General features: G+C 43.9%; 1 protein-coding gene across 2 annotated transcripts in view; it reads left to right on the top strand.

The window, feature by feature from the left end:
- PITPNC1 (phosphatidylinositol transfer protein cytoplasmic 1) overlaps nt 1-25,830 on the top strand; it is a 254,541-nt gene that overhangs the window by 102,564 nt on the left and 126,147 nt on the right. For both annotated transcript variants that reach the window (XM_060133718.1, XM_060133719.1), the window contains exon 2: nt 24,868-25,016. In XM_060133718.1, the coding sequence (XP_059989701.1) occupies nt 24,974-25,016 (43 nt within the window). In that variant the 5' untranslated portion in view covers nt 24,868-24,973. The remainder of the gene's footprint in view (nt 1-24,867; nt 25,017-25,830) is intronic.

Below are 25,830 nucleotides of genomic sequence, written 5' to 3'. Positions count from 1 at the left end.
ATTGTCTTCTATCAATGATAAAAATTCAATTCAACAAACATCTTCTCAATACTTACTATGTGTAATGCACTGGGGTAAACAAAAAATTTTTAAATTCTTATTTGGTAATTGGGTGCTCATTAAATTATGTCCATACAAGGGATATCTTGTGCAGCCATTAATAATTTTTGAAGAATATTTAAAGATATGGGAAATGCTGATAATAATATATTCAGTTAGGAAAAGCACTTTACGAAGTGATATATTTAGTATAATTTCTAATTTAGCTTAAAAACATTTTGAAAGACTAAAAAGAATATGTACCTAAATGTTACTATTGTTTATTTCTGGATGAGTAAGAAAACTCTTTACCATATTCTAATTTTTCTATAAGGAAAACAAATCAATTTAATAACCAGATAATAGTATGATTTTGTTGTTTTTTAAGGATATAGTGCAGCTCTGTAGGATTATAGGGAATAGGCACAATCATCCCCATTTCAGGAATCCACTTTGACCTCTCAGAAAAGGTGAGATGGAAGCTGGGCCTTGAAATGAGGGCCAAATATTAATAGGCAAATACGCAGAAAGAATGATGCGTACACCAAGCAGAAGAGCCCATTGAAAAAATGTGCAGTATTGAGCGGGAACACAGCAAATGAAGTGGGGTGGGTGGTGAGAGAGGCAGGGCTGAGAGGATCTTGAAACTTTGGTAAGGAGGCCAGATTTTGCTCTGCCTATTGGGGGAAAACATTGAAGGTTTTAAATTTGGGGTGAGAGAATCAGAACAAGAGTAAATCTGTGCTCTAGACAGGTGATTCCAAAACGAATAGGTTGAATGCAAGGCCGGAGACCAGAGGCAGGGGAACCCTTAGGAGGCATGCTCCTGGTTCCTTCTGTGTCTCTGGCTCAGCCTTCTCAGTTGTGTTCCCCAGGCTTTCTTCCTTCCTCTCCCACTAATTGCTGGATGCTACTGGGTCCTGCCTCCCATCCCTATTCTGCCTTGGCTGTACCACCTTCAGGATGCTGTCCATTTCAGTGGTCCAGCCTAGGTCTTTTTTATAGACTCCAAACCAGTATGTGTTTAATTATGTCCAGGTCACCTTCACCTAGTTGTTTCCTGACTCCTCAACTTCACAGAAACTTCTGTCTTCCTTCTGAAGTCTGCTTCTCCTCCTCCTCTCTCGAGCCCCGGAACATAGTCCCTTTTCCCCATCCTACCAGTTAACTGAGACAGAAACTTCAGTGTCCTTACAAAACATACAAAGGGACAACTATTGTATGATTCCACTTATATGAAGTACTTAGAATAGGCAAATTCATAGAGATAGGAAGTAGAATGGTGGTTGCCAGGGGTGGGGGGGATGGGAGGGGGATGCCGAGTTAGTGTTTCATGGGTAAAGAGTTTCAGTTTGGGATGGTGAAAAAGTTCTGGTGATGTTTGCACCATTCTGTGGCAGTAATTAATGCCACTGAATGGTATACTTTAAAATGGTTAAAATGGTAAATTTTCTGTGATGTATATTTTACCACAGTTAAAAACTAAAATAAGATAAAATAAAACCTGTTCAACTTGGTTTGAACCAGTTTCTTTCAGACTTATTTGATTATGGAGCTCTCTAATCAAAAGGGGAAAAAAATGTTTTAAAGTGGAACATAATATTCACATCCTTTAGATGTAAGAGGAACATACTTTGGGGAACATTCCACTATTTGAGGGCAAGGAAGAGGAATTAAGTTCCTCATTTCCTCACACACTGCTGGAACTCAATGTATTTCTTTTTAAGAAACATTATTAGAAATGGTGGTTGGGCTTTTATTTAGGAAAATTGTGGGTCAGTTAGCCTTCCCCAGGCTGACCTAATGATATTATTTCTATGGGAGCTTCAAAACACTTTAGCCTGAAAAGGAAATTCTAGGACACAATCCACTCAAATTGGAGGCAGATTTACTTCAACAGTTCTAAGTACACAGTCTCACTTTATGCAGAGCTTTGCAAATTACTTTGAAAAGATAGGAGTTTCTCCCTATTTTGGGTAACTTCTACCTCTCTTCTCTGGGCCACCTTCTGATAACCTCTTGTCCTGCATAGATGCCAAGACTCTTGCTTTGGTTACCTTTCTGAGTTCTTGTTTCAAGAGCCTATCTAATGCCCCAAGCCCTGTACAACTCAAGAGGGTGCTCTTGTGCAGTACACAACCTGTGCAACTGCCCATGTCAATAAACACCCTCAGGTCCCTTTCTTATTCTGTGTACCGTACACCCCAGGAATAGGAATCCTGCCTTGCAATTTCAGCATAGGGTCACCTTTTCCATACCAACTTATTTCTTTTCTTTTCTTTTCTTTTCTTTTTTTTTTTTGCGGTACACAGGCCTCTCACTGTTGTGGCCTCTCCCATTGCAGAGCACAGGCTCCGGACGCGCAGACTCAGCAGCCATGGCTCACGGGCCCAGCTGCTCCGCGGCATGTGGGATCTTCCCGGACCGGGGCACAAACCCGTGTCCCCTGCATCAGCAGGCAGACTCTCAACCACTGCGCCACCAGGGAAGCCCCCAACTTATTTCTTTAACTGAAAAACACATGCTTTTTATAAAAGCTTCAAACCTTACAGAAGTACATTTCCCACAATCCTCTCTTAGGTAATTATCGTTAACAATTGACTATATAATTTTTTTTAGTTTTTTCCCCCATTCATATACTAGTACATGTGTGTGCACTTTACTGAAACTCCTGCTATACCTACTGTTTGCAACGTACTTTTTTTTTTTTTTTTCCACTTAACTATGCATCTGGGGCCTCTCTCCATTTTGGCAAGTAGAGATCTATTTCATGATTTAATAGCTGTATTGTATTTCATTATTTGGATGTACCTTGATTTATCTAGCTGGTCCCATTGATAGACAATTGGAGTTTTTCCAGCTTTGTGCTATTGCGTATAATGAAGCCATGAATAATCTGAAGCATATACATCTTTGCACAATTGCAAAACAGTTTCTCTAGGAAAAATTCCTAGGTAGAGTAACTAGGTCAAATGATATAAACATCTTAAATTTTAATAGATAAAATCATCTTCCTAAAGGATTTAATCACTTCGCTCTCCCACCAGTGTGATCAAGGGTCTATTCCCTCCACCTCAACAACACTAGCAAACCTTTTTCATCTTTACTAATCTGATAGGTGAGAAGTTTTAGTTTGTGTTAAAAAGATTTTTTTTACATGTCTTCCCATTGTAAAATTCTGTAGTGATACTGAATACTTGAGGTTGAATATTTTTCATTTGTTTATCGGCCATTTGTATTTCTTTGAGTCCTTCCCCGGCTTCTACTTGGCTGTGCACTTCAATTCCTCATTTCTGTGCTCTACCTGCCAGGATGGGAAATCTGTTCCCTCTCTTCAGACCCCTGTGCTGACTACCACTTCCTGCCTCAGAGCTGGAAGGAGTGATGTCCAGCCCAGGACTTTTGGTGGGAGAGACCTGGGGTGAGTCCCAGCTGCTCCACGTATCTGTGTGACTTTTGATAATTTTCCTAACTTCTCTATGCCCCAGTTTCCTCATCTGAAAACTGAGATGGTAATTTTGCCTACAACAAAGGGTTGCCTTCAGGATTAAATGGGATAATTGTTATGTAAAGCATTTAGTCCTTGCTTCATACAGTGTAAACGTTTGGGAAACACTAACTATTGTTATTATTGCTATAATAAAGTGTACTCTTTGTTTTCTAAATTATGCTTCCTGGCCAGTGTCAGTATTGAGATGGTGAGGATATGGAGAAAGCCTTTGAAAATGGAACGATGCTAAAACATTTACAGTGTTCTTATATCTTCTGCATTCCCATAATTGTCTTGGGGCTCAAACATTAATAAGGCAGCTTGGCTCCGAATATAACACTTTCCAGTATTATTCTGCTTGTGCACATCTGTTTTCTCTCTTTATTGTAACCGAGTTACATGTAATCAGAGGTTACAAACTAATGTGGCTAAATGTAGCTCATCAGTTTCTCATGTTTATAGAGTGTTATGAGTTGTTTTTTAATTTTGGCCAACATTTAGAAGTAGGATGTTCATATAAAAATCTACATTTCCAGCTTTTCTTGAGTAATAGGAAATGTTGACTAGCCTCCACTAGAGCTGGGTCGCTGCGCCGCCTTTAGACAGGGCGTGGGTTCTCCAGGTTCCTATTGCCCGCCCCGCCCCCACGCCGGTTCTTCCCCTTTCCCTCTCCCATGCAGCTGGTTATCATTTATAATTCATCATCATACTTGCTTTCTTGTTTTCCTTAAGGTAGAGGAATATATCCTGGTACCCATGTCTCTACTAAAAGTGGGAAACTAAGACAAAAATTGTATATTGAACATATTTCTATGTATAAGTGAAGGATTGCCCCATGTGTTTAATTTGCCGAGAAAGTGAATCTGTTCATTTTATTTTATTTTTAAATTTATTTATTTATTTTTGGCTGAGTTGGGTCTTCGTTGCTGCGTGCAGGCTTTCTCTAGTTGCGGCGAGCAGGGTCTACTCTTCCTTGCAGTGTACGGGCATCTCATTGCGGTGGCCTCTTTTGTTGCAGAGCACGGACTCTAGGCGCACGGGCTTCAGTAGTTGTGGCACGTGGGCTCAGTAGTTGTGGCTTGTGGGCTCTAGAGCGCAGGCTCAGTAGTGGTGGCACACAGGCTTAGTTGCTCTGCAACATGTGGGATCTTCCCGGACCAGGGCTCGAGCCCGTGTCCCCTGCATTGGCAGGTGGATTCTTAACCACTGTGCCACCAGGGAAACCCCAGTTTGTTCATTTTAGCCATGAGCTTCATTCATTGACCTAACCTGCCCCTGGAGACAATAGAGATGTGAATTCTATATGAATCAGTCCTAACAACCTGCCTCTACTGGGCGTTTAAGCCAGTTAAGCCCTCTCTGCTCCTTTTCCCCAGTGGTTCTCAACCTTAACTTGGAAGTTTGAAAAGATACCGAGGCCTGGTGTTGGGTTGTTCTACCCCCCACCCCCCCGCCCCTCCTCCTGCAAAGAGCAGGAGAGCCTTTTTGGATGGATCAAGGGGAGGAAAGTTTACTGGATTTGTGTCTAAGGACATGATCTGTCTTTCTTGGCATGCTGCCTCTTAGGATCCCCAGCTTTCCCCATAAAACTGAGGGTTATGAGTCCTGGCATTCGTGGGCTGAAAGGCCAAGAGGGCTGATGAAACCAGCCGTGCCCTCCTTCTCAGGGAGGAGAGATGTGCTTCCATTCTTTTCCCTTGGTGTGTTCCTTTCTTTGGACTGCCCGTCCTTCACTCTCAAAGTGGTGAGACATAGAGGGTCGAGCTTTGGCTGTGGACTTGAAGACAGTGAGGCCAGGCTGCCTGCCTGGCTGTCACCCCCAGGACAGCTCTCCCTGGGCAGCAGGGCCTGCCAGTTGCAGGTGGGGAGGGCCGCTCACTAGGCTTGGAACCCCTGTTGGGGCTGAGGACAGAGCAAGTGTGAATAATGCCTCAGCTTGAGCAGCATCTTGTCCAGTTTCCCCCCAAAGTGTGGCTTAGCATGGCCGGTTGAGGACCTGGGTGGTCAGGCCCCAGTGGGAGATCCCTCATCAAATCTCAGCATCATAGAGCACTGACCCCTCCCAGCTTCCACAAGCATACACGAGGGCTCTATCTTGTGTTCGCAGGCAGCCTGTGCTTCCTTTTCAAGTATTTATATTTTATGATCATTTTTTGTTTATATGTCTGTTTCCCTTACTAGAACCTAAGCTCCTTGACGGCAGGGACTGTACTTTATCATTTTAATAACCTTGGTGCCCAGGGCATAATTGGTGTTTGATAAATATTCACTAATGGATTTACATTTTCATAATTTTATTGACTCTTTTGCCATATGAAAAGCTGTTTTCTAGGTGCTATGGGAACATAGGAGGTTTAAAATGTAGTTTATGTTCTGAAGGAACTTGTCATCCAGTTGGGGAGATAAGCTCAATCATTCATTCCTTCAGTCATTCATTTGAACATATACTGAGCGTCTAAGCTCTGGTCAGTTTGGCATTGGGGATATGATATCAAGGTGTGTACTCCACTCTCAAGTGGCTTCCAGTTAGTAGGAGAGATAGATATAAAATGATATAAAATGAGCACAACGTAAGGTGATAAGTGCAATGATAGGATTCCTAACAATTGTTAAAAATATGGAGTAAAAAATAAATAGCTCAAAAGAGTAATGGAGGAACTAACACAAAGCAGTGCATGACTTGGTAGTTGTGATTAGAAGTAAAGCCCAGCTTTCCTAGGGGCCACCGAGGGGACATTGAGAAGTGTCTGCTGAGAAAGCGTCTCCCATGAAATCAGTGGTGCACAGTGCCCCTCCGTACAGCTAAGGTGCAGCAAAGGTCCACCTTGAAAACACCCGTCCTGGGCTTCCCTGGTGGCGCAGTGGTTGAGAGTCCGCCTGCCGATGCAGGGGACATGGGTTCGTGCCCCGGTCCAGGAAGATCCCACATGCCGCGGAGCGGCTGGGCCCGTGAGCCACGGCTGCTGAGCCTGCGCATCCGGAGCCTGTGCTCCGCAACGGGAGAGGCCACAACAGTGAGAGGCCCGCGTACCGCAAAAAAAAACAAAAAAACACCCGTCTGACCTGCTTGACCCAAGCTTATGTGAGCGTGATGCTCTTTTCTCCCCACTATTTAACTAACATCCTATGGAACTGACATTCCTTAAAGTCATTTTAGGAAATGCCAGTGTAGATACCATCTGTAATTAGATAGCTGGTGGCTCTTAACATTTTGCGGGGAGGTGGATCTTTTGAGAAGTTAGCAGTGGGGGGAATTGTGCACAATTCATGCATTCCTTGAAGCCCATCCGAGACCCTTGTCCACGGCCAGGGAAAGAAAAGAAGGGAGCAAATCCCAGGTAGGAGGGATCTGTGGGGGCCAAGACAAAAGAGGATGGAAAAGATGGGTCTTAGTGCCAAGCAGTTTGACTGTGAGGGAGGGAGAGATGGGTCAGAGAGACAGGGGACCACGGTGGAGTTGGAGATGGCCGACTGTGGAAGGCCTGAGATAGCTGGCATGGAATTACCAGTCGTTAATGACCAATTGCCTGTGAAGTTTAAGGGAGATGCAAGGTCAAGAACACATCTAATGGACACTGGAGTCATAGAAGGATTATTCATAGAAACAGGAAAGTCACAGAGCCAAAATCTTCCACATGTCAAAACCTATTATTATTATCATGTTGAAATGCTCCAACTTGCCTTTTTTACCAACCCTGCCCTCCCCCCGCCAACTTGCCCTTATTAATTTGTGCTGAATCTCCCAATTGAAAAATTCACTTTCAGAATTGGATTTGCCATCTAACTGGGCCTCCTACCTTGAACAATTAAAAATCCGATTGGTCTGACTTCTAATTTTAGAAGAAATCAAGCTGACCTTCGTTGAGCTGTTGCCAACGGGAGCCTGTTACCTGGGTGACTAGATTTACAATATGTCAGTATGCAAATACCATCTGCCCAGGAGGAGGAAGGAAGGCCTTCCTCCTCTGAGGGTTGTCAGAAGTTCTGGAAATGTCTTCCTCTGGGAATGGGGAGGAGGCTTGCCAAAGAGGAGGAAAACCAGGAACGATGTGATTTTTCAAGGTTAGAGTCTTTTCCTCACTCTAGGAGTGAGGACAGGAGTTTGTGGTTTGCCTTACGGACTGTCCTGTAAGGTTGATCACTAGGGATATACATGTAAGTCAGATTTTACATTTCTTGGGGAGCGGGGGAGGGAACCAAAAGGGTAGCATCTATCACTTCAGTGTATTTAGATTCAGATGACTGCAGAAGTTTAATGAAGCCTTTGAGTATGCAATTCTTGTTTTCCACAATGCCTTTAGGAATCTAATTTCAATTGTTAAGAGTGTCTGAGCCCGCTGCCTTGGGCTCTCAAGAAGGGTGAAGAGAAGTGGATATTTCATCTCACTTTCCCTCACATCAGCTTGACTGGGGAAGCTGAAGGGATTTTCTCCCCAGAATATCTGTATTCAGCTCCTGTCCTGCACATTGTTTCAGGCTAAGGTTTACAATCACATTTGGAAACGTTCAAATCTGAAGGCAGGCAGGGAAGTTCTATTCCTTTTCATGAAATAACTGTCACATCAGCTGTCAGCTGCAGGAGTTTCTTCTACCCACGTGTTTTGTGAGTCCAAATTAGATGGACTCATTAATTTTAATTTTTACTTTAAAATCTCAAGGACTTGTATGGGTGCGTATGCTTCCTTTAATTGCCGTGTGTCAGAATTTGTGTAGGAGGAAGAGTTTCCAGGAGCAGGGCCAAGAACCTTGGGCTCTTAGCTTCTAATTTTGTCCCCCCTGGTAACTTCCCGTGACCTCCTTCTCTGCTTGCTCTCGTTGGCACTGCCATCTCCCACCTCTTTAAAAAACTCCTAATATCCACCTAAAACTGTCAGCAGCATGAAAGAGTGAGGAAGGTCACTTTACTTCCCAGGGTACTTTCACCCAGCCTTATAAATAAATAGCTTTTCATGTCAAGCAAGTGGCTGAGGAGATGAATGCCAGAGACAAGGGATGGTAAATCCCGGAGCTCGACTGCCTGGTTTCAAATCCCAGCTCTGCTACTTTCTAGCGGGGTGAAGTTGGGCAAGTTACTCAACCTCTGTGTGCACCAGTTTCTTCATTTGTAAAACAGGGATAAAAATACTACTATCTCTTAGAGTTGCTGTGAGGATTAAATAAGTATGAATGCTTTAGGACCATGCTGACCCCAGAAAAGTTAGCACCGTGTAGCAGCATTATTCTTCTTTGCTTTTTTTCCAAAACAAACAACTTTTTATTGAAGTATAGTTGATTTACAATGTTGTGTTTGTTTCTGGTGTACAGCAAAATGATTCAGTTTTTTCAGATTCTTTTCCATTATAGGTTATTACAAGATACTGAATATAATTCCCTCTGCTACACAATAAATCCTTGTTGCTTAGCTATTTTATATGTAGTAGTTGTGTATTTGTTAATCCCAAACTCCTAATTTATCCCCCCACCTTTCCCCTTTGGTAACCACAAGTGTGTTTTCTATGTGAGTTTATTTCTGTTTTGTAAATAAGTTTTGTAAATAAGTTCATTTGTATCGTTTTTTTAGATTTCATATATAAGTGATTTCATATATTTGTCTTTGTCTGACTTACTTTACTTAGTAGTAAGATAATCTCTAGGTCCATTCATGTTGCTGCAAATGGCATTATTTCATTCTTTTTTATGTCTGAGTAGTATTCCATTGTGTGTGTGTATATATATATATACACCACATCTTCTTAATCCATTCCTCTGTTGGTGAATATTTAGGTTGCTTCCATGTCTTGGCTATTGTAAATAGTGCTGCTATGAACATAAGGGTGCATGTATCTTTTTGAATTAGCATTTTTGTCTTTTCCAGATATATGCCCAGGAGTGGGATTGCTGGATCACATGGTAACTCTGTTTTTAGTTTTTTAAGGAACCTCCGTACTGTCCTCCATAGTTGCAGCACCGATTTACTTTCCCACCAACAGTGCAGGAGTGTTCCCTTTTCTCCACACCCTTTTGTGTGGCAGCTTTTATTATTATTTCTGTGTGCATCTTCAGAGGCCCTAGGAAGTAGTGAGGTTTTGCTGTGAGCAAGTAAATGTCCAGAATTTATTTGCAGGCTGTGACTTCCCGCTTCCTTCTTAACAGGCTAGTGCCTATCCACACACAGGTCAAGCCTCATTTTCTGTGTGATGCCCTCCTGGACAACTGTAGTCTGTGCCGCTCCCTTTCTAACCCTCACACACTTTCCGTGTGTGTCGTATAATTAGTACCTTTGGATCTGCTATCTTAGCTCCTAATTGTCTGTAGTGTCATACTTAGCTCTTTGTTGTCCCCGCAGATTAATGAAAAGACACCATGAGCCTGGACAGTTGCCCAGGATGTCTGTTCATCAGACGTGCCCAAGTTTCAAATACGGTGACATGAGCAAGCAAGGCCACACTTGTCCCATAATTTATTCTTGGTTTTTGAAGTCACTTGTTTGACTTTCTACAAGTCACTTAAAATTATCAAAAGTAAGTATGAGACATTATTGGTGAGAATGTCAAATGGTGTACCAGCTGTGGAAAATGGTCTGGCAGTTCCTCAAAAGGTTAAACATAGTTATCATATGACCCAGCAATTCACCCCTAGATATCTACCCAAGAGACATGGACACAAGTCCACACAAAGATTCATACATATATGTTCATTGTGGTATTACTTGTAATAGCCAAAAAGTGGAAATAACCCAAATATTTATCAAGTGATAAATGAACAGACATGGGATAGCCATATAATGGAATATTATTTGGCAGTAAAAAAGGAAGGAAATACTGATACATGCTACAACATGGATGAATCTTAAAACTTTATGCTAGCACTATTCACCGTAGCCAAGACATGGAAACAACCTAAATGTCCATTTAGGTTGACAGATGAATGGGTAAATAAGAGGTGGTATGTATATACAATGGAATACTATTCAGCCGTAAAAAAGAATGAAATAATGCCATTTGCAGCAACATGGATGGACCTAGAGATGATCATACTAAGTGAAGTAAGTCAGAAAGATAAAGGCAAATATCATATGATATCACTTATATGTGGAATCTAAAATATGACACAAATGAACTTATCTACAAAACAGAAACAGACCGACAGACATAGAGAACAGACTTGTGGTTGCAGGGGTGGGTGGGGGTGGAGGAGAGATGGAGTGGGAGTTTGGGATTAGCAGGTGCAAACTATTATATACAGAATGGATAAACAACAAGGTCCTATTGTATAGCACAGGGAGCTATATTCAATATCCTGTGATAAACCATAATGGAAAAATATGATAAAGAATATATATGTATAACTGAATCACTTTTCTGTACACCAGAAATTAACACAACATTGTAAATCAACTATATTTCAATTTAAAAAAAACACACTATGCTAAGTGAAAGCAGTCAGTCACCAAAGGCCACATACTGTATGATTCCATTTATATGAAATGTCCAGAATGACCATATCCCTAGTGACTGAAGGTAGATTAGTGGTTGCCAGGGTCTGGGAGGAGGGGAGAACGGGGAGTTACCGCTAATGGGTGTGGAGTTTCTTTTGGGGATGATGAAAATATTCTGGAATTAGATAGTGGAGACAGTTGCATAGCCTTGTGAATATACTAAAAACTACTGAATTGTATACTTTAAAAAAAAAAAACACAACTAGCAAGCATGAGAAACTACTTAAATCCACTGCAGAGTCTAAAGTTATTTCCAAGATTACTTTTTCAAGAGTAGCTTCACCTAAAATAGAATAAAGAGTGACTTAAACCATAAGAAAAACATGAAAAAGGCAAATTACCCAGAGTGGCTTTTTTTACCTCAAATCTTTGAATATAAGTCATACACGTTTGATTCATAAGTAAATTCTGCAAGACTGTTTGCTGCCTTCTACATTGTGATTCTATAATTTACTACATTCCTGGCTGGGCCATCAAAATAATCCTGAAAGCAGCTTCTATAAGAGAAATAGAAGTGCCTTTTCAGGTCATGCCCACCACCACCCCTGGACTTCCTAAGGTAATAATTCATGGCTGTCTCTTTGTGGTGCCCTACACCATAGTGACTTAACTATTATGAATATGTTGGGGCCTTTTTACGTAAAGGGATTTATTGCATTTTCATCTTCTGTTTGCAGGCAGAGCATTTCAAAGGGACACCCTCCAATTCCCTGAAAAATAACCACCTCAGTTCATCAGTGCTTTATCAGAAAGGTCTTCTGATTTAAATAAATGGTAGAGTTGAAATCTCTCCCAGGGCAGTCGCAAGTACTTATTTGGAAGACAGATTTGACATGCCCAAGCACCACCTAAAGAGAGCCTTACAACAGTGAGATCCAAGAAAGAAATTAGCGTTGACTTTACAACATCATGTGACCACATCCCACCCATTTGGATGGCTATTATTGAAAAACAAACAAAAAATGGAAAGTAACCAGTGTTGGCAAGGATGTGGAGAAACTGGAATCCTTGTGCATTGTTGCTGGGAATAAAATGGTGCAGCTGCTGTGGAAAACAGTTTGGTGGTTCCTTAAAAAGTTAAACATAGAATTATCATATGATCCAGCAAATCCACATCTAGGTGTGGACTCAAACAGATACTTGTATACCAACGTTCATAGCAGCATTAGTCACAATAATAGCCAGAGGGTGGAAGCCACCCAAATACCCATCAGCAGATGCATGAATAAGTATCCATGGTATACACATAAAATGGAATGTTTTTCAGCCTTAAAAAGGAATGAAATTCTGACACATACTACAACATGGATGAACCTTGAAAACGTTATGCTAAAGTGAAAAAGCCCATCAAGAAAGGACGCACATTGTGTGATTTCACTTACATGACGTATCTAGAATAGACACGTTCATAGACAGGAAGTAGATTAGAGGTTACTAGGGAGGCGGAATGGAATTGCTATCTAATGGGGACGGAGTTTCTTTCTGAAATGATGAAAAAGTTCAGAAATGGAAGGTGGTGTTGGTTGCACAACAATTATGAATGAACTTAATGCAACTGAATTCTACATTTAAAAATGGCTAAAACGGGCTTCCCTGGTGGCGCAGTGGTTGAGAGTCCGCCTGCCGAAGCAGGGGACACGGGTTCGTGCCCCGGTCCGGGAAGATCCCACATGCCGCGGAGCGGCTGGGCCCGTGAGCCATGGCCGCTGAGCCTGCGCGTCTGGAGCCTGTGCTCTGCAACGGGGAGAGGCGACAGCAGTGACAGGCCCGCGTACCGCAAAAAAAAAAAAAAAAAAAAAAAAAAGGCTAAAATGGTAAATTTTGTTAACTATATTTTACCACAATTAAAAAATAAAAAAAGAATCCTGTGAGGAACAGCATTCCGATTCATCATTTTGTCTCTGTGTTCTTTTTTCTCCCCACTCTTTGAAAACACGGTGAATTGTATTCATTTCATCACGGCGTTGCCTCCCCTAGGAGAATGCACAGAGATGGAGGATTACTGACTGTTGACGGAGCAAGAACAGGGTCACCACTCGGCCTTAAAAGTACCATTTGATGGAATCTCTCTCTTGGTCATTAGAATAAGTCTGAGATGCATCAGAAAGTTATTTATTTATTTGTATTTTTATTGAAGTATAGTCGATTTATAATGTATTAGTTTCTGATGTATAGCAAAGTGATTCAGTTACACGCACACACATATATTATACATATTCTTTTTCATATTCTTTTCCATACGGTTTATTATAGGATATTGAATATAGTCCCCTGTGCTGTACAGTAGGGCCTTGTCTTTTATCCGTCCTATACAATAGTTTGCATCTGCTAATCCCAAACTCCCACTCCATCCCTCCTCTACTCCCCCTTTAGCAACCACAGGTCTGTTGTCTATGTCTGTGAGTCCGTTTCTGTTTTGTAGATAAGTTCATTTGTGTCATACTTTAGATTCCACATATAAGTGATATCATATGATACTTGTCTTTCTGACTTCCTTCATTTAGTATGATCATCTCTGGGTCCATCCATGTTGCTGCAGATGGCATTATTTCATTCTTTTTTATGGCTGAGTAGCAGTCCATCATGTGTGTGTATATATATATAACACATATTCTTTATCCATTCATCTGTCGATGGACATTTAGGTTGCTTCCATGTCTTGGCTATTGTAAATAGTGTTGCTGTGAACATTGGGGTGCATGTATCTGAAAAAGATAGAATTTTTTGTTTTTTGTGGGTTTTTTTTGCGGTACGCGGGCCTCTCACTGTTGTGGCCTCTCCCGTTGCGGAGCACAGGCCCCAGACGCGCAGGCTCAGCGGCCATGGCTCACGGGCCCAGCCGCTCCGCGGCATGTGGGATTCTCCCGGACCGGGGCACAAACCCGTGTCCCCTGCATCGGCAGGCAGACTCTAACCACTGTGCCACCAGGGAAGCCCCAAAGATAGATTTTTAAATGTAGCAATTCCTGGAAATGTACCCAGTTTACTCTATTTTGCCTGTCTTCATTAACTGTCTCAGGAGAGCAGGAGTTGACAACTGTATACTTTTCTCCATCAGTTATCTGCTTCTTTTTACCAAGGAAGAAACACCCATAGGCTGCTATTGCTTAGGAGAATGGTGCCTTCCCAGCCACATACCCTACGGCTACCTATGGGCTACAGGTACCACTGCAGGCATGTGAAACCTGGGGCCACTCCTCCAAAGTGGGATGAAAACAGATGCTGGAGTTTTCCAGACTTTGAACCACAGATATAACTTGGTCATAACTCTCATCATTGCTCTAGAGTTAGCAGAGCCCTGAAACCACTTGCCGTGTCAACTAGCACTTAAGCAAGCAAAGGGGTTCAGTGACCTTCAAATATTACTGAGATCTTGTTCTAGGCATGAAGTGTCTTGAATAATTCTTGCAAAACATTAAGAACTCCCATTGTTCAATTGTACATGAAGCAGCAAGTGCTTCTCTTTGCATTCAGTGTGCTCTTCTGCTCTCAGAAGTTCTCAAAGACACTAAAACTAATTGCTATCATTCCTACGAGTATATTTCTAGCTTTAACCAGAACAACAGCATCTCTTGATGTCACCCATCATTTTCCTGAAGGATTGGTAGGTACAATAGACTTCACAAACAGGGGCTTTTCTAATTCTGGAAAGAGCCTGTTACCCCCATAAAGCTAGAACTCTCTCCTAGAAACACCTCTGGTTATGAGGCCAAGGTTAAGGAGATGAGCATCGACACAGCAGGGTGTGGCAAGCAGACGGTGCAGGATATATTTCTGGGAAGGTTCTATCTTAGTTTTCTCCCTTTTTGGTCTTGTGATTGGCTGTGGGTTTCTGCTTTGTAGTAAACACAAGAGCCTTGATTGCTTTCTAAAAGTCAGCCCTGTTACCAAACCTCTCCATTTACTTGAGTTGCAGTTGGTTTCACATTTCTTGGCAAATGGTCCCATGGCTTTTACGTCAGCCTCAAGTTCCTTCAGCTCACAGCCTTGTGTCTTCGAGGTGGAACTCAGGAAACCCTCCTCTTCTCCGGAGACCAGGTCGACCTTGTTCATCGCTCTGCCTCCAGTATCTACAGAGCCTGATGTACTCTGTTTGTTCAGTGCACGAACGAGAAGGGACCAAGAGTGTCCCCCAACCAAAGTCTGGAGAAATCCTATGTTCTGCCTCAAGGGCCAACTACCCTTGTGGTTTTGAACTGAGTTCTGGCAGTTCCTGCCTTTGCTCTCTTTGTGGTTTTTCATGCTGCTCTCTAATGGCTAACGTGTTCATATTCTCATTTATCAATACCGGGGGATGACACCTCTTGCCTGAGCCGATGCTTATAAAGTAGGCTCTACTCACTCTGTGTTATCATTTTGGCTTTTCAATATGTGTATCAAATGAGTTCTCAGGGCTAGAATACCACACCCAAGGATGAGTCAGTGTTGGAAGGAGCAGTTAAAATGTGCTCCCTTGGGACTTCCCTGGTGGTGCAGTGGTTAAGAATCCCCCTGCCAATGCAGGGGACACGGGTTCGAGCCGTGGTCCGGGAAGATCCCACATGCCGCGTAGCAGCTGAGCCCGTGCTCCGCAACAAGAGAAGCCACCGCAATGAGAAGCCCACACACTGCAACGAAGAGCAGCTCCCGCTCGCCGCAACTAGAGAAAGCCCCTGTGCAGCAACGAAGACCCAATGCAGCCAAAAATAATAAATAAACTTATTTTTTTTAATGTGCACTCTTACTTTTCATATACTATACCCTCCTGTACTTGGTCAAGTGGATTATGCTGCTGGACGGCTGAGTGTACTAGAAACAATTTACGGTTTTGTACAGTCACAGGCGTGTAGAGTTCTGCTTGCACCAGCACGAAGCATACCCTGAGCCCCTTCCTTGGCATTGAGTTGCTCTATTTCTATTCAGTTTAGTCCAAAACTTAGAATGGGTTAAGCACCAGCCTACAATGCTGTTTATATTAGTTTGTCACAGAAGGTGGATTTTTGAATTAAATGTCAATAACCCAGCTCCTTCTTAAATCTTTTTATCAGCTTTTTCATTCCTGCACCCTGGCATTATGACCCAGTATTACGTAATAAACAAGGCACCTCTGATAGCTGCTTATAAAGATCCAGGAGAAAAGATAAATATGTGATGAAGCATTGATATCCTGAAATATGAGCTGCAGGTTTGTATTTTCTTTGTGGGATCGGATATTGGTTTTCGTGCTTTATTGACCTGGCAGGGAGAGAGCTGACGAAACACCAAGGAACTTTACACCTTCTTTTTTTTTTTAAACCTCACTTGTCTACATGGAGAAATCTGGACATTTGAGTCGCAGAGCCAGAAGGACTGATGGGGCTAGCCAGTCATGTCGTTGCAGAACCCAAATCAGATCCAGCCCTTAGAGGTAAAAATACACACCATACCTTCCCAATGGAATAAAGGAAATGGAATTGGGCTTGTTGTAGAGTTGCTCCCAGGCAGATGGAGGAGCTGGGCTGTGAACTGTGAGCTGGGGTTCTCAGTGACCCTAGTTAAGGTTGGCGGGGTCAGAATGCATTTGTATTCGGTTAATCACTCTTTCCCTTCTGTCAGGCTGTTTGTCCGTAACACTGTCACAGTCAGCACCATATTGCTTGGGAACATCAGCAACAGGAATCCTCCAGATTGCTAATGTCAAAGACATTTAAGTTTAGGGCAGAGCGAGCCAGGCATCTCCCCCGGCATGGCAGGAATCGGGCGTCTCATGCAACATTGTCTCTGGGGGAAGTCATTTTATAGTTCTGTCCCCTTGGCTCAACACCTTCAAATAAGCTTCCAAACCAAAGGTCCATCCAAATATAGAAGTCCCTGTCCTAAAAAAAGTTTTTTCATAATCATAAAAATAGAATCACTGATAGATGGCCACCTTGAGGCGTGAAGTAAGTAAGCGACGGGGGAAAACGACATGTTCCAGGTTTTTTAAAGAATTGTGATGAAATACACATCACATAAAGTTTACCGTTCTAACCATTTTTAAGTGTACAGTTCAGTGGCATTGAGTGCATTCACATTGTTATGCAAACATCAACACCATCCATCCATCCCCAGAACTTTTTCATCATCCCGCACAGAAACTCTGTCCTATTAAGCGTTAACTCCCCACCCCTGCTGGCAACCACCATTCTACTTTCTGTCTCTGTGAATTTGACTGCCCTAGGGACGTCATATAAATGGATGTTCCCAAGTTTTTTTATAACGTTTTGGGAAGTGTTTGATCTGACTACCATCTAATACAATTTTTGCAGAAGGAAATGACGGTCTTGGGCTGATGCTCAGGTTTTCCCCGATTTTTGCATTGTAGGGGTGTGTATGGCAGATGCCTTGTTCTCTTAGCCTGTATAGAACTGTAGCAAGGGACTTCTCTGGTGGCGCAGTAGTTAAGAATCCACCTGCCAATGCAGGGGACACGGGTTCGAGCCCTGGTCCGGGAAGATCCCACATGCCGTGGAGCAACTAAGCCCATGCGCTACAACTACTGAGCCTGCGCTCTAGAGCCCGTGAGCCACAACTACTGAAGCCTGCGTGCCTAGAGCCCGTGCTCCACAACAAGAGAAGCCACCGCAATGAGAAGCGCGTGTGCTGCAACAAAGAGTTGCCCCCGCTCGCTGCAACTAGAGGAAGCCCAGGCGCAGCAACGAAGACCCAATGCAGCCAAAAATAAATAAAGATTTGACCTTTTAAAAAAAGAACTGTAGCAAAATGGAAACAAATGAAACAGATCTTCACCTCCCAGTCAGATGTGTTGCCAAACAGAAGGAGCCATAGCTACAGCGTACAGTTTTACATTTTATAAAGCATATTAATTTGTAAGTTTTTTTCTCACTTGATTGTCACCATGTCCCATGAGGTGTTTCCTTAGTCCCATTTTAATGATAAGAAACTGTGGCTCAGTTAAGCAAATTGTCTAGGGTTACAAAACTCATCAAAGGCAGAATCAGGACTTTGGCTGCAGGTTTTCAATTTTAAAACTGCAGTGCTTTCCACCATAGCACACAGTGAACAATTATCACCTCTCTGGAGGTCCAGGTAATGCCAGTCCTCAGAAAGGGAGAGCTTCTCCAAATGTATGCCTTATTACCAGTGCCCTACCTCGCTAGCTTGGAAACACATGGAAACCCTTGACCTGACCAGCCAGCCTCTGAAGTCTTGGTATGGATTGATGGCCTGACTCTCCATCCCTGATGGTCAAGTTTAGGGCTTAGACCAGCACCATCCAATAGAAATATGTGAGCCACAAATGCCAACCACATATGTAAAGAAACAGGTGAAGTTATTTTTAAGAATATATTTTAGTTAACCCTGTATCTCTAAAATACTATCATTTCCATATGCAGTCAATTTAAAAATTATTAATGAGCTTTACTTTTTTTGTTGTTGTTACTAAGTTTTTTGCTGTTGTTACTAAGTGTGCGTTTTACACTTATAAGCAGTCTCAAGCCAGATGCTAAAATTTCATCAGAGGTACCTGATGTGAATTGAGATTTCATAAAAGTTTTCAGTTTAAACAGTAGATTTATGTCTACTGAATGGTGTGTCTCAGACGTATGTAAAAGTTTTCTTATAGCTGAATCGAGTATCAGTTTTAAAGTTTAAGTTAATTAAAAGGAAAGAAAATTTTAAATTCAGTCCCTCCATCGCACAGGCCCCATTTCCAATGCTCATAAGCTACATATGGCGAGTGGCCACCATCCCGGACAGCGCTGGTTAGTGCTGGACCCAGTAGCACTGCACTAGACAGGGGTCAGCAACCTTTTTCTGTAAAAGGCCTGATAGTAAATATTTTCAGCTCTTTGAACCACACAGTATCTGCTGTGGTATCGTGAGAGCAGTCACAGAATGAATGAGTACGGCTGTGTTCCAATGAAACTTTATTTTAAAAACACAGGCACCAGGCCACATAGTTTGCTGACTGCTGGACCAGAGCATTTGTCCCACTGCCTCAGCTGTGCTGTGAGATTCTAGAAAACAGCTGGCTCTAGCCTCTAGTTTTCTGATATGAGGTTGTTAAAATCTGGCCTCATCACATCCCCTTCCCCGAGTGGAATTACAATTTTGGCACCACTTGGCATGAAGACTGCAATGCACTGGAGTCCTGGGTGATGTTTTATCTTTCAGGCACTCTCTGCAGGGGGCTCCTTGGGCATCGTGAGGCAATTGCTCCACTGTGCTTTGAGGTCCGTTTATTGAGAGTAGAGAAGACTGGGGGAAAAAAGCCAAGAAAAGCATTAAGGGTGATGTGAATAATGTGGCAAACTCCCAGCAATGCCACCTTGTATCACCCTCTGCTCTTTCCTCTCTCCACACAGCCAGAGTGAGAGAGGCAGGAATCATGCACATTTCAAAGATGGAAACATACATGATATCAGGTTAAGTCAGAGGGACAGGTATTTCTCCGTGGTTGTCATACTGTGTGGTATCCGTCTGCTTTGATGGTAGAAGTGGAAATAGTTGTAAATTCTGATTCCCAATCTGGGGCCTTGAAGACCTGAGTCATGACATCAGGGAATAACTCCATCCAGGCTGAATAATGTTTATTGCAAAACAGTGGTTCCCACCTTTCACATCGTGATGTTTGAAAAAGGTATTGGGACTAATGAAGGATGAGAAAGGGGGCAGGAAGGGAGGGATTGGAAGAAAGATGACACCCCCTTGGTTCTTTATGGAGGGGAATATGGGAGCCTGGCCTTGCAGAGATCTCTGAAGCTCAGCAATTGGGGGAAGGGGCAGTTAAGTGAAAGCTTAGGGTTCTACTGAACCTAAAACTTTGGGCCTAGTACTTCTAATGGCAAGGATGCTATTTAGGTGTTGGTGATGGTCAGTTAATAATCCCTTACCATAATCAGGAGTTTTGACTTGGGGTCACCTTTTCTAAAAATCAGGGTTTGAGGTGAACTGTATTAAGTACCTTGGTCGTGCCCAGTCACAGAGTTTGCAAAAGTACAAAGTGATGAAACCCCCTTGGCTTTTCCAGGCATGTTATGCAACTCTGCCTTCCCTCAAGTTCTGCAGCTTTATCAAACATGCAGCGCTGCATGCAAATGGGAAAGATCTGCGTCCCCATGGGTTTTTTTTTTGACTACAGAGAGAATTATTTGGGGTAGCTGTTCTGATGATGGCTCTCATGGAGGCTCAGCCCTGCAGCGCAGAGCTGTCTCTAATCGTGATTGCCTGTAATGATGATTTCCCCAAACTCTGGAATTATAACAGTAGATTTTACAAAGTTAGAGCATAATTGCTCCACCATTCCATATGTGCGCACAGTTTAAACAACTTTGATCTTTCAAATGATATCAGACTTTTGTTCTTCATCTTCTGAAATAGCAAAGTTCAAAGGCAGTGGCTCTGAACCATCCCTCTTTGTTCATCATAATGAGATCTAGGTTTGTTAAAGCAGTTCACCTGTTAGAGAAATAAGGGCTGAAGCTGAGTGGAGAAGAAAGAGTACAGACCCATGGTCTTGAAACCAGCTCTGCCACCTAGAAGCCACGTGGCAGGAGGAAGTCTCTAGCCTCTCGGAGACTCAGCTTCCTCATCTGTAAATATGTACCTGAATCATTGTGAGTCTTAGAAATGAATATAAAGCACTTAATTGGTGCCTCTCACTGATAGGCAATCAGTTAAGCTTTACTCTATCACCACCACCATCATCATTATCAATTCTGTTATCGACTCTCTGGCTTCAATGTCTTCCGAATCCTTCTGAGTCTATGGATTTCGCAGCCTTCATTTCACATACAAGTTTGTTTGGAGTTGGTGATCTGTGATGTAGTATTCTCACTGAATTAGTGATAGAGCTTTGCAAGAATTCAGTGTTAAAAGAGGAAAGAAAAAACAGGTCCCCTAAAGATGGAACCTTTTGGTCTTGGCACCGTCTGGTACTGAGCAAGTACTAATGAAGGCCTTCCCCACTCTCTGCCGCAGTGGTTCTCAGCTTTTAGCGTTGTATTTGGGTAAGATCCCCAACTTCCATCTACCTCAGAGTGTGAATGTAAAAGGGCTGGAATGGCCCAGGATTCAGCGTTTTTAGGAGTATCTCTGGTGATTTTGAGACACGGTTGAAGGACTCTCTGTCCTGCCCTGTCCGCTCTAATTGAGAAGCTTCCCGATGCATGTGTCTTTGAGTCAGTTTGTGTTTTAAAACCTCTGCTTCTGGATGGCCCAGCTCCGATGGCCACAACCAGGAGAACAGGCCTGATTTGCTTGAGCGTGAATAAAGTGACAGCCGCAGGGCCCTTGACCACCTCAGTGTCTGGGCTTGAGTGTCCCGCCACCTCCCAACAATGTCACCCACGTTACTGCCTCCAGCGTCTGTCAGTCGCCCACGGCCTGACGCTATCTTAGTGAGCTAATGCTGGTGTCTGCCCTGCAATGGCTCTTTCAGGAGCCACCAGAATGATCAATGAGGCTGGGCAGCCAGGCCCTCCTCTGGCTGACGGTGAATCAGCCTCTGGCTGCCTCGGCCCTTTCCTTTCAACAGGGCAGGAAGCAATCGAGCTGAGCGCAGCCAGGCTGACTCGCGTCTGGCTAATGGCTTTTCTGTGTCATGCATCGCCCTTGGTCCCATACATTTTCATGGGTGAGTGAGTTGGAGCTCCTGGAGATGGTCCAGGGATAGGCATCCCTTCTGTCAAGTCCCCCCACCCCCGACTAAAGCCCTTGACAGCATTTTGGCTTAGGGGTATCTGCTTCAGAAGTGGGGTCAACACTTTTTTTAAAACAATTGAGGTTTTCAACTAAAGAAAAATGCACAACCTAAAAGATGCAAGTTAAGTTGTATTTGGGGAGCTTACTGAGTCCTAGAGCTCTGAGAAACTGCTCCAAGAGGTAAAGGAGAAGCCAGAATATATAGGAGTTTTTTTTGTCTTTCCTTATAAATTTATTTATTTATTATTTTTGGCTGTGTAGGGTCTTTGTTGCTGCGCGCGGGCTTTCTCTAGTTGTGGTGAGTGGGGGCTACTCTTCATTGCAGTGCGCGGGCTTCTCACTGCGGTGGCTTCTCTTGTTGCAGAGCACAGGCTCTAGAGCACGTGGGCTTCAGTAGATGCGGCGCATGGGCTCAGTAGTTGTGGCGCACGGGCTTAGTTGCTCCGCGGCATGTGGGATCTTCCTGGACGAGGGCTCGAACCCGTGTCCCCTGCATTGGCAGGCGGATTCTTAACCACTGGGCCACCAGGGAAGGCCTGGAGTTTTTTTTATGTGTGGGAAGATGCAAGAGTCTGGGCTCATTGAAATGATTCCTTAGATATACATCTTAACTATCTAGGGCCAGTATCCAAAGCACAGAATGTTACATTTTTGTCTCCATCCTGAATTCCCCTCAGGGCACGTCATTGGGGCTGGGTGGGGTGGGGGGACGTTGTGTGGCTACAGTGGCTAATGGCTTGATGGCCGGCAAACATTCATTGTTTACTGGAATGGTGGCAGCATTCCCTTTCCACAAGGTGGAAATCACGTAACACAAAACTAACCATTTTAAAGTCAATTCAGCAGCATCTAGTACACTCACAATATTGTGCAACCACCACCTCTATCCAGATCCAGAACACTTTCATCACCCCAAAAGGAAGCCCCGTACCCATTGTATGGGTTTGCTCGGGCTGCCATAGCAAAGCACCACAGAATGGGTGGCTTAACCAACCAGAGTTGTAAGGGCTCACAGTTGTGAATGGTGGAAGTCAAAGATCAAGTGTCAGCAGGCAGGGCTGGTTCCTTCTGAAGGCTGGGAGGGAAGGATCTGTTCCAGGTCCGTCCTTGGCTGGTAGATAGCCATCTTCGTGCATCGCTTCATCTCCTATTCTTCCTATGAGTGTCTCTATGTCCAACTTGCCCCTTTGTGTAAGGAAATCAGTCCTATTGGACTAGTGCCCATCCTAATGACCTCATTTTAATTTGATTACCTCTGTAAGGACCCTATCTCCAAATAAGGTCACATTCTGAGGTACTGGGACTTCAACATACGAATTTTGGGAAAACAATTCAACTGGTAACACACATTAAGCAGTATCAGTATCAGTACTTCCTTCCTTTTTATGGCACAGTAATATTCCATTGTAAGTAAACACGTATTTTTTTGAACTCCAAGTACAAAGCAACTGCCAGTGAAATCTCCACCCCCTGGGCAGCTGGACATGCTGTTCCAGGCTTGTGTGCTCATCCGTATAAGGTAGAGTGTTGATCTCACATATCTCCAATCTGTAAACTTTTTCTCACTGTCTTCCTCCTTGAAACAGTATTAGTCAGTCTTTGTGAGCAAAGGGAAGAGGGGAAGCCAAGGCAAGTTTCTAATCCCAAAATTTGTTTAAAAATAAATTTTATCTTTGATTTTCCTCTCTCCTCTCCCTGCTCTTATCCTCAGCACACACACACAGTTACATTAAACGCATTTTAAATGCAGACCCTTCTGGGGGAGAGGCGTGGCACAGACAGGAAGCACTGCCCTTTGAGAAGAGCCAGAAGGCTGCAGTTCCCATTGTCATGGTTACTGGGCCTGGTCCCTCAGGCTGGCCTCACACCAGAACCTTTCCCATTCTGTTCACACTCCCCTCCCGGCACCTGCCTCAGAATGGAAGAGGGACCTTTGGACGTGTGTGTCCTCTCAGCTTTGGAACTGACTGCACTGTTGACTTGTACATTATACATGCCCCCTTAATTTAAAATCTATTTCTCTCTCTTATGCACATGGACAGGGGACCTACATACCTGCTGGCCTGGGCTCTTTGGGAATAACCCGGAGCCGTGATTAGCCTGCTGCAGACTCAGGCCCCTTCCCCCCATCCCTCGGGCCTTGATGATGCTGACGCTGTGTGTTGTTTCACACCGAATCTGTGGAAGGACCACAGCAGTGTCTCATCGCCCTGCCTGCTGATTCTGAGCAGACTTCCTCGGTGTAAAAGTCATTTGACTCCCTCCTTCCTCTCTCTCTTCTTCTCCCCTCCGTCAAATTAGTTTTGTCACTTTGGAAGTTCACTGGGTGAAGAGATGCCTGCTGGCCCCAGGGTTTTCAGAGAGGCAAGAAAGAGAATGGAACAGCTCAAAGATACAGGTGGCACGGACAGTGTTCACATTACATGTTATTCCATTTTATCATTTTCGTGTAAGCACATGTAACTTCTGGCATCTCAGCCTGGAAGGCCCCGCACTAAAGCCCCAGGACTTAAAGATACTGTAGATTTTCCTCCTTGTGGACCAGCCTAAAGGTGGGTCCAGTTTCCACTCATAGTGGGGCCTGGGCATCTGGAGGGTTTTTTTTTTTAAAGCTTCCAGGTGACTCTAACGTCCAGCCACCTTTGAGAACCACCATTCTATGGGACAGAGGCCTCCAGGAGAGTTGAACACTTTGAGAGAGGCGATGGAAGAGACAGGTGACATCTAATTCTCTTGTGCCCAGCAATGCAGGTAATCAGGCAGAAAGAAGGGACAGAAATCACAAACCTTAGCCTGTCTGAGCCTGTCTTGAGCCAAGCAGGATAGGACTTCAGCGTCACTTAACCCTGTAGAGCCAGAGTGGAAAGGGAGACTCCAGCGTGCCCACCTCCCAGCTGCTACCCATGGGTTGGTTGATCGGCTGCCAAACCTTGAAGGCCATCGGCCACACCGGCAAGTATCTGCCAAGGTGATGCAGAGTGTTCACAGGAACAGGCCGTTTCTGCATTCTACTCACAGCTCGTTCTCCACCTTCTTCCTGGGGAAGAGTACCAGCAGGCCCACGTGCCTGCTTTCTTTTCTCAACAGGAAGTGCTGATGCTCTGAGTTGCTTGCGGCGCAGCGGCGGCGGTGGCGCGGGGGCAGTTTTCGGAGGTGAGCGATGGGTCTGACCCCTCTGTGTCTGTGTGTTTTGTAGTACAAAATCGGACAGCTGTACATGATCAGCAAGCACAGCCACGAACAGAGCGACCGAGGAGAAGGGGTGGAGGTCGTCCAGAACGAGCCCTTCGAGGACCCTCACCATGGGAACGGGCAGTTCACGGAGAAACGCGTGTATCTCAACAGGTAAGTCCTGGCAGCGGGTGCTCCGCCTCTGGGCGCCCACCCTGCCCAGGGGCTCCCACCCAGCCCCACTGCAAGACTGAGGTAGAGGCTGTGACTATCTGGGATAAAAAGGTGACTTGGAAAGTCTTTACATCCACCCTCCAAAACTGCCAGTCTAGTTGCTGCCAAAAACAGAAACCCCTGCCTTCTGCAAAATAGTCCTCAAGCGCGTTTTCATCAGGAGGAGCTTTCCTCTTACCTCTCCCAACCCTTCCACGACATGTTAAGATGAAATCTGATCTTAAGAATGAAAGGGCTTTGTCTTCACCCGTGGTCCCGGGTTAGCAGAAGGAAAGAGGCAGCTTTGCCTGTAAGTTGTACAAAAGTAAGTGCTGAATGTGGCCGTGTGCTGTTGGGGTCTTGACTCAGTAAGATTTCCACTTCCTGCCGAGTGACCACTCGGGTGTCCGCAAAGGGAGATGACACAACCACCGGTCACCTGTGACCAAAGTGATATGGAGTACTCGGGTGGTTTCTGTTTCTCAAGTAGACCCATCCTTCCCAAGGTAGAGGTTGTCATCTCTCCTCTGAAAGGGTAAAGATTCAAGGATGATCAACCAGCACTGATCAGGACTGCCATTTCTGTTTTGCAAAATACATTCTTTAATCTCTTCTGTTTTCTTATCACTAATGACATAATTGATTGTTGGGGCTTGTCTGATCTTCTCCCGACCTTACACCCCCCTTCCAGGTCATTTTCTTCCTTTCAGTTTTCTGGGTCAGAACATTTGTAGTCACGTGCCATATTTTCTCAAAAGTAACTGTCTATGTCAGT

This window comes from Lagenorhynchus albirostris, chromosome 20, assembly GCF_949774975.1.
Source record: "Lagenorhynchus albirostris chromosome 20, mLagAlb1.1, whole genome shotgun sequence".
NCBI classification, from domain to species: Eukaryota; Metazoa; Chordata; class Mammalia; order Artiodactyla; family Delphinidae; genus Lagenorhynchus; species Lagenorhynchus albirostris.
The sequence above is the reverse complement of the archived record's forward strand: the minus strand, read 5'-3'. Positions and strand labels throughout refer to the sequence as shown.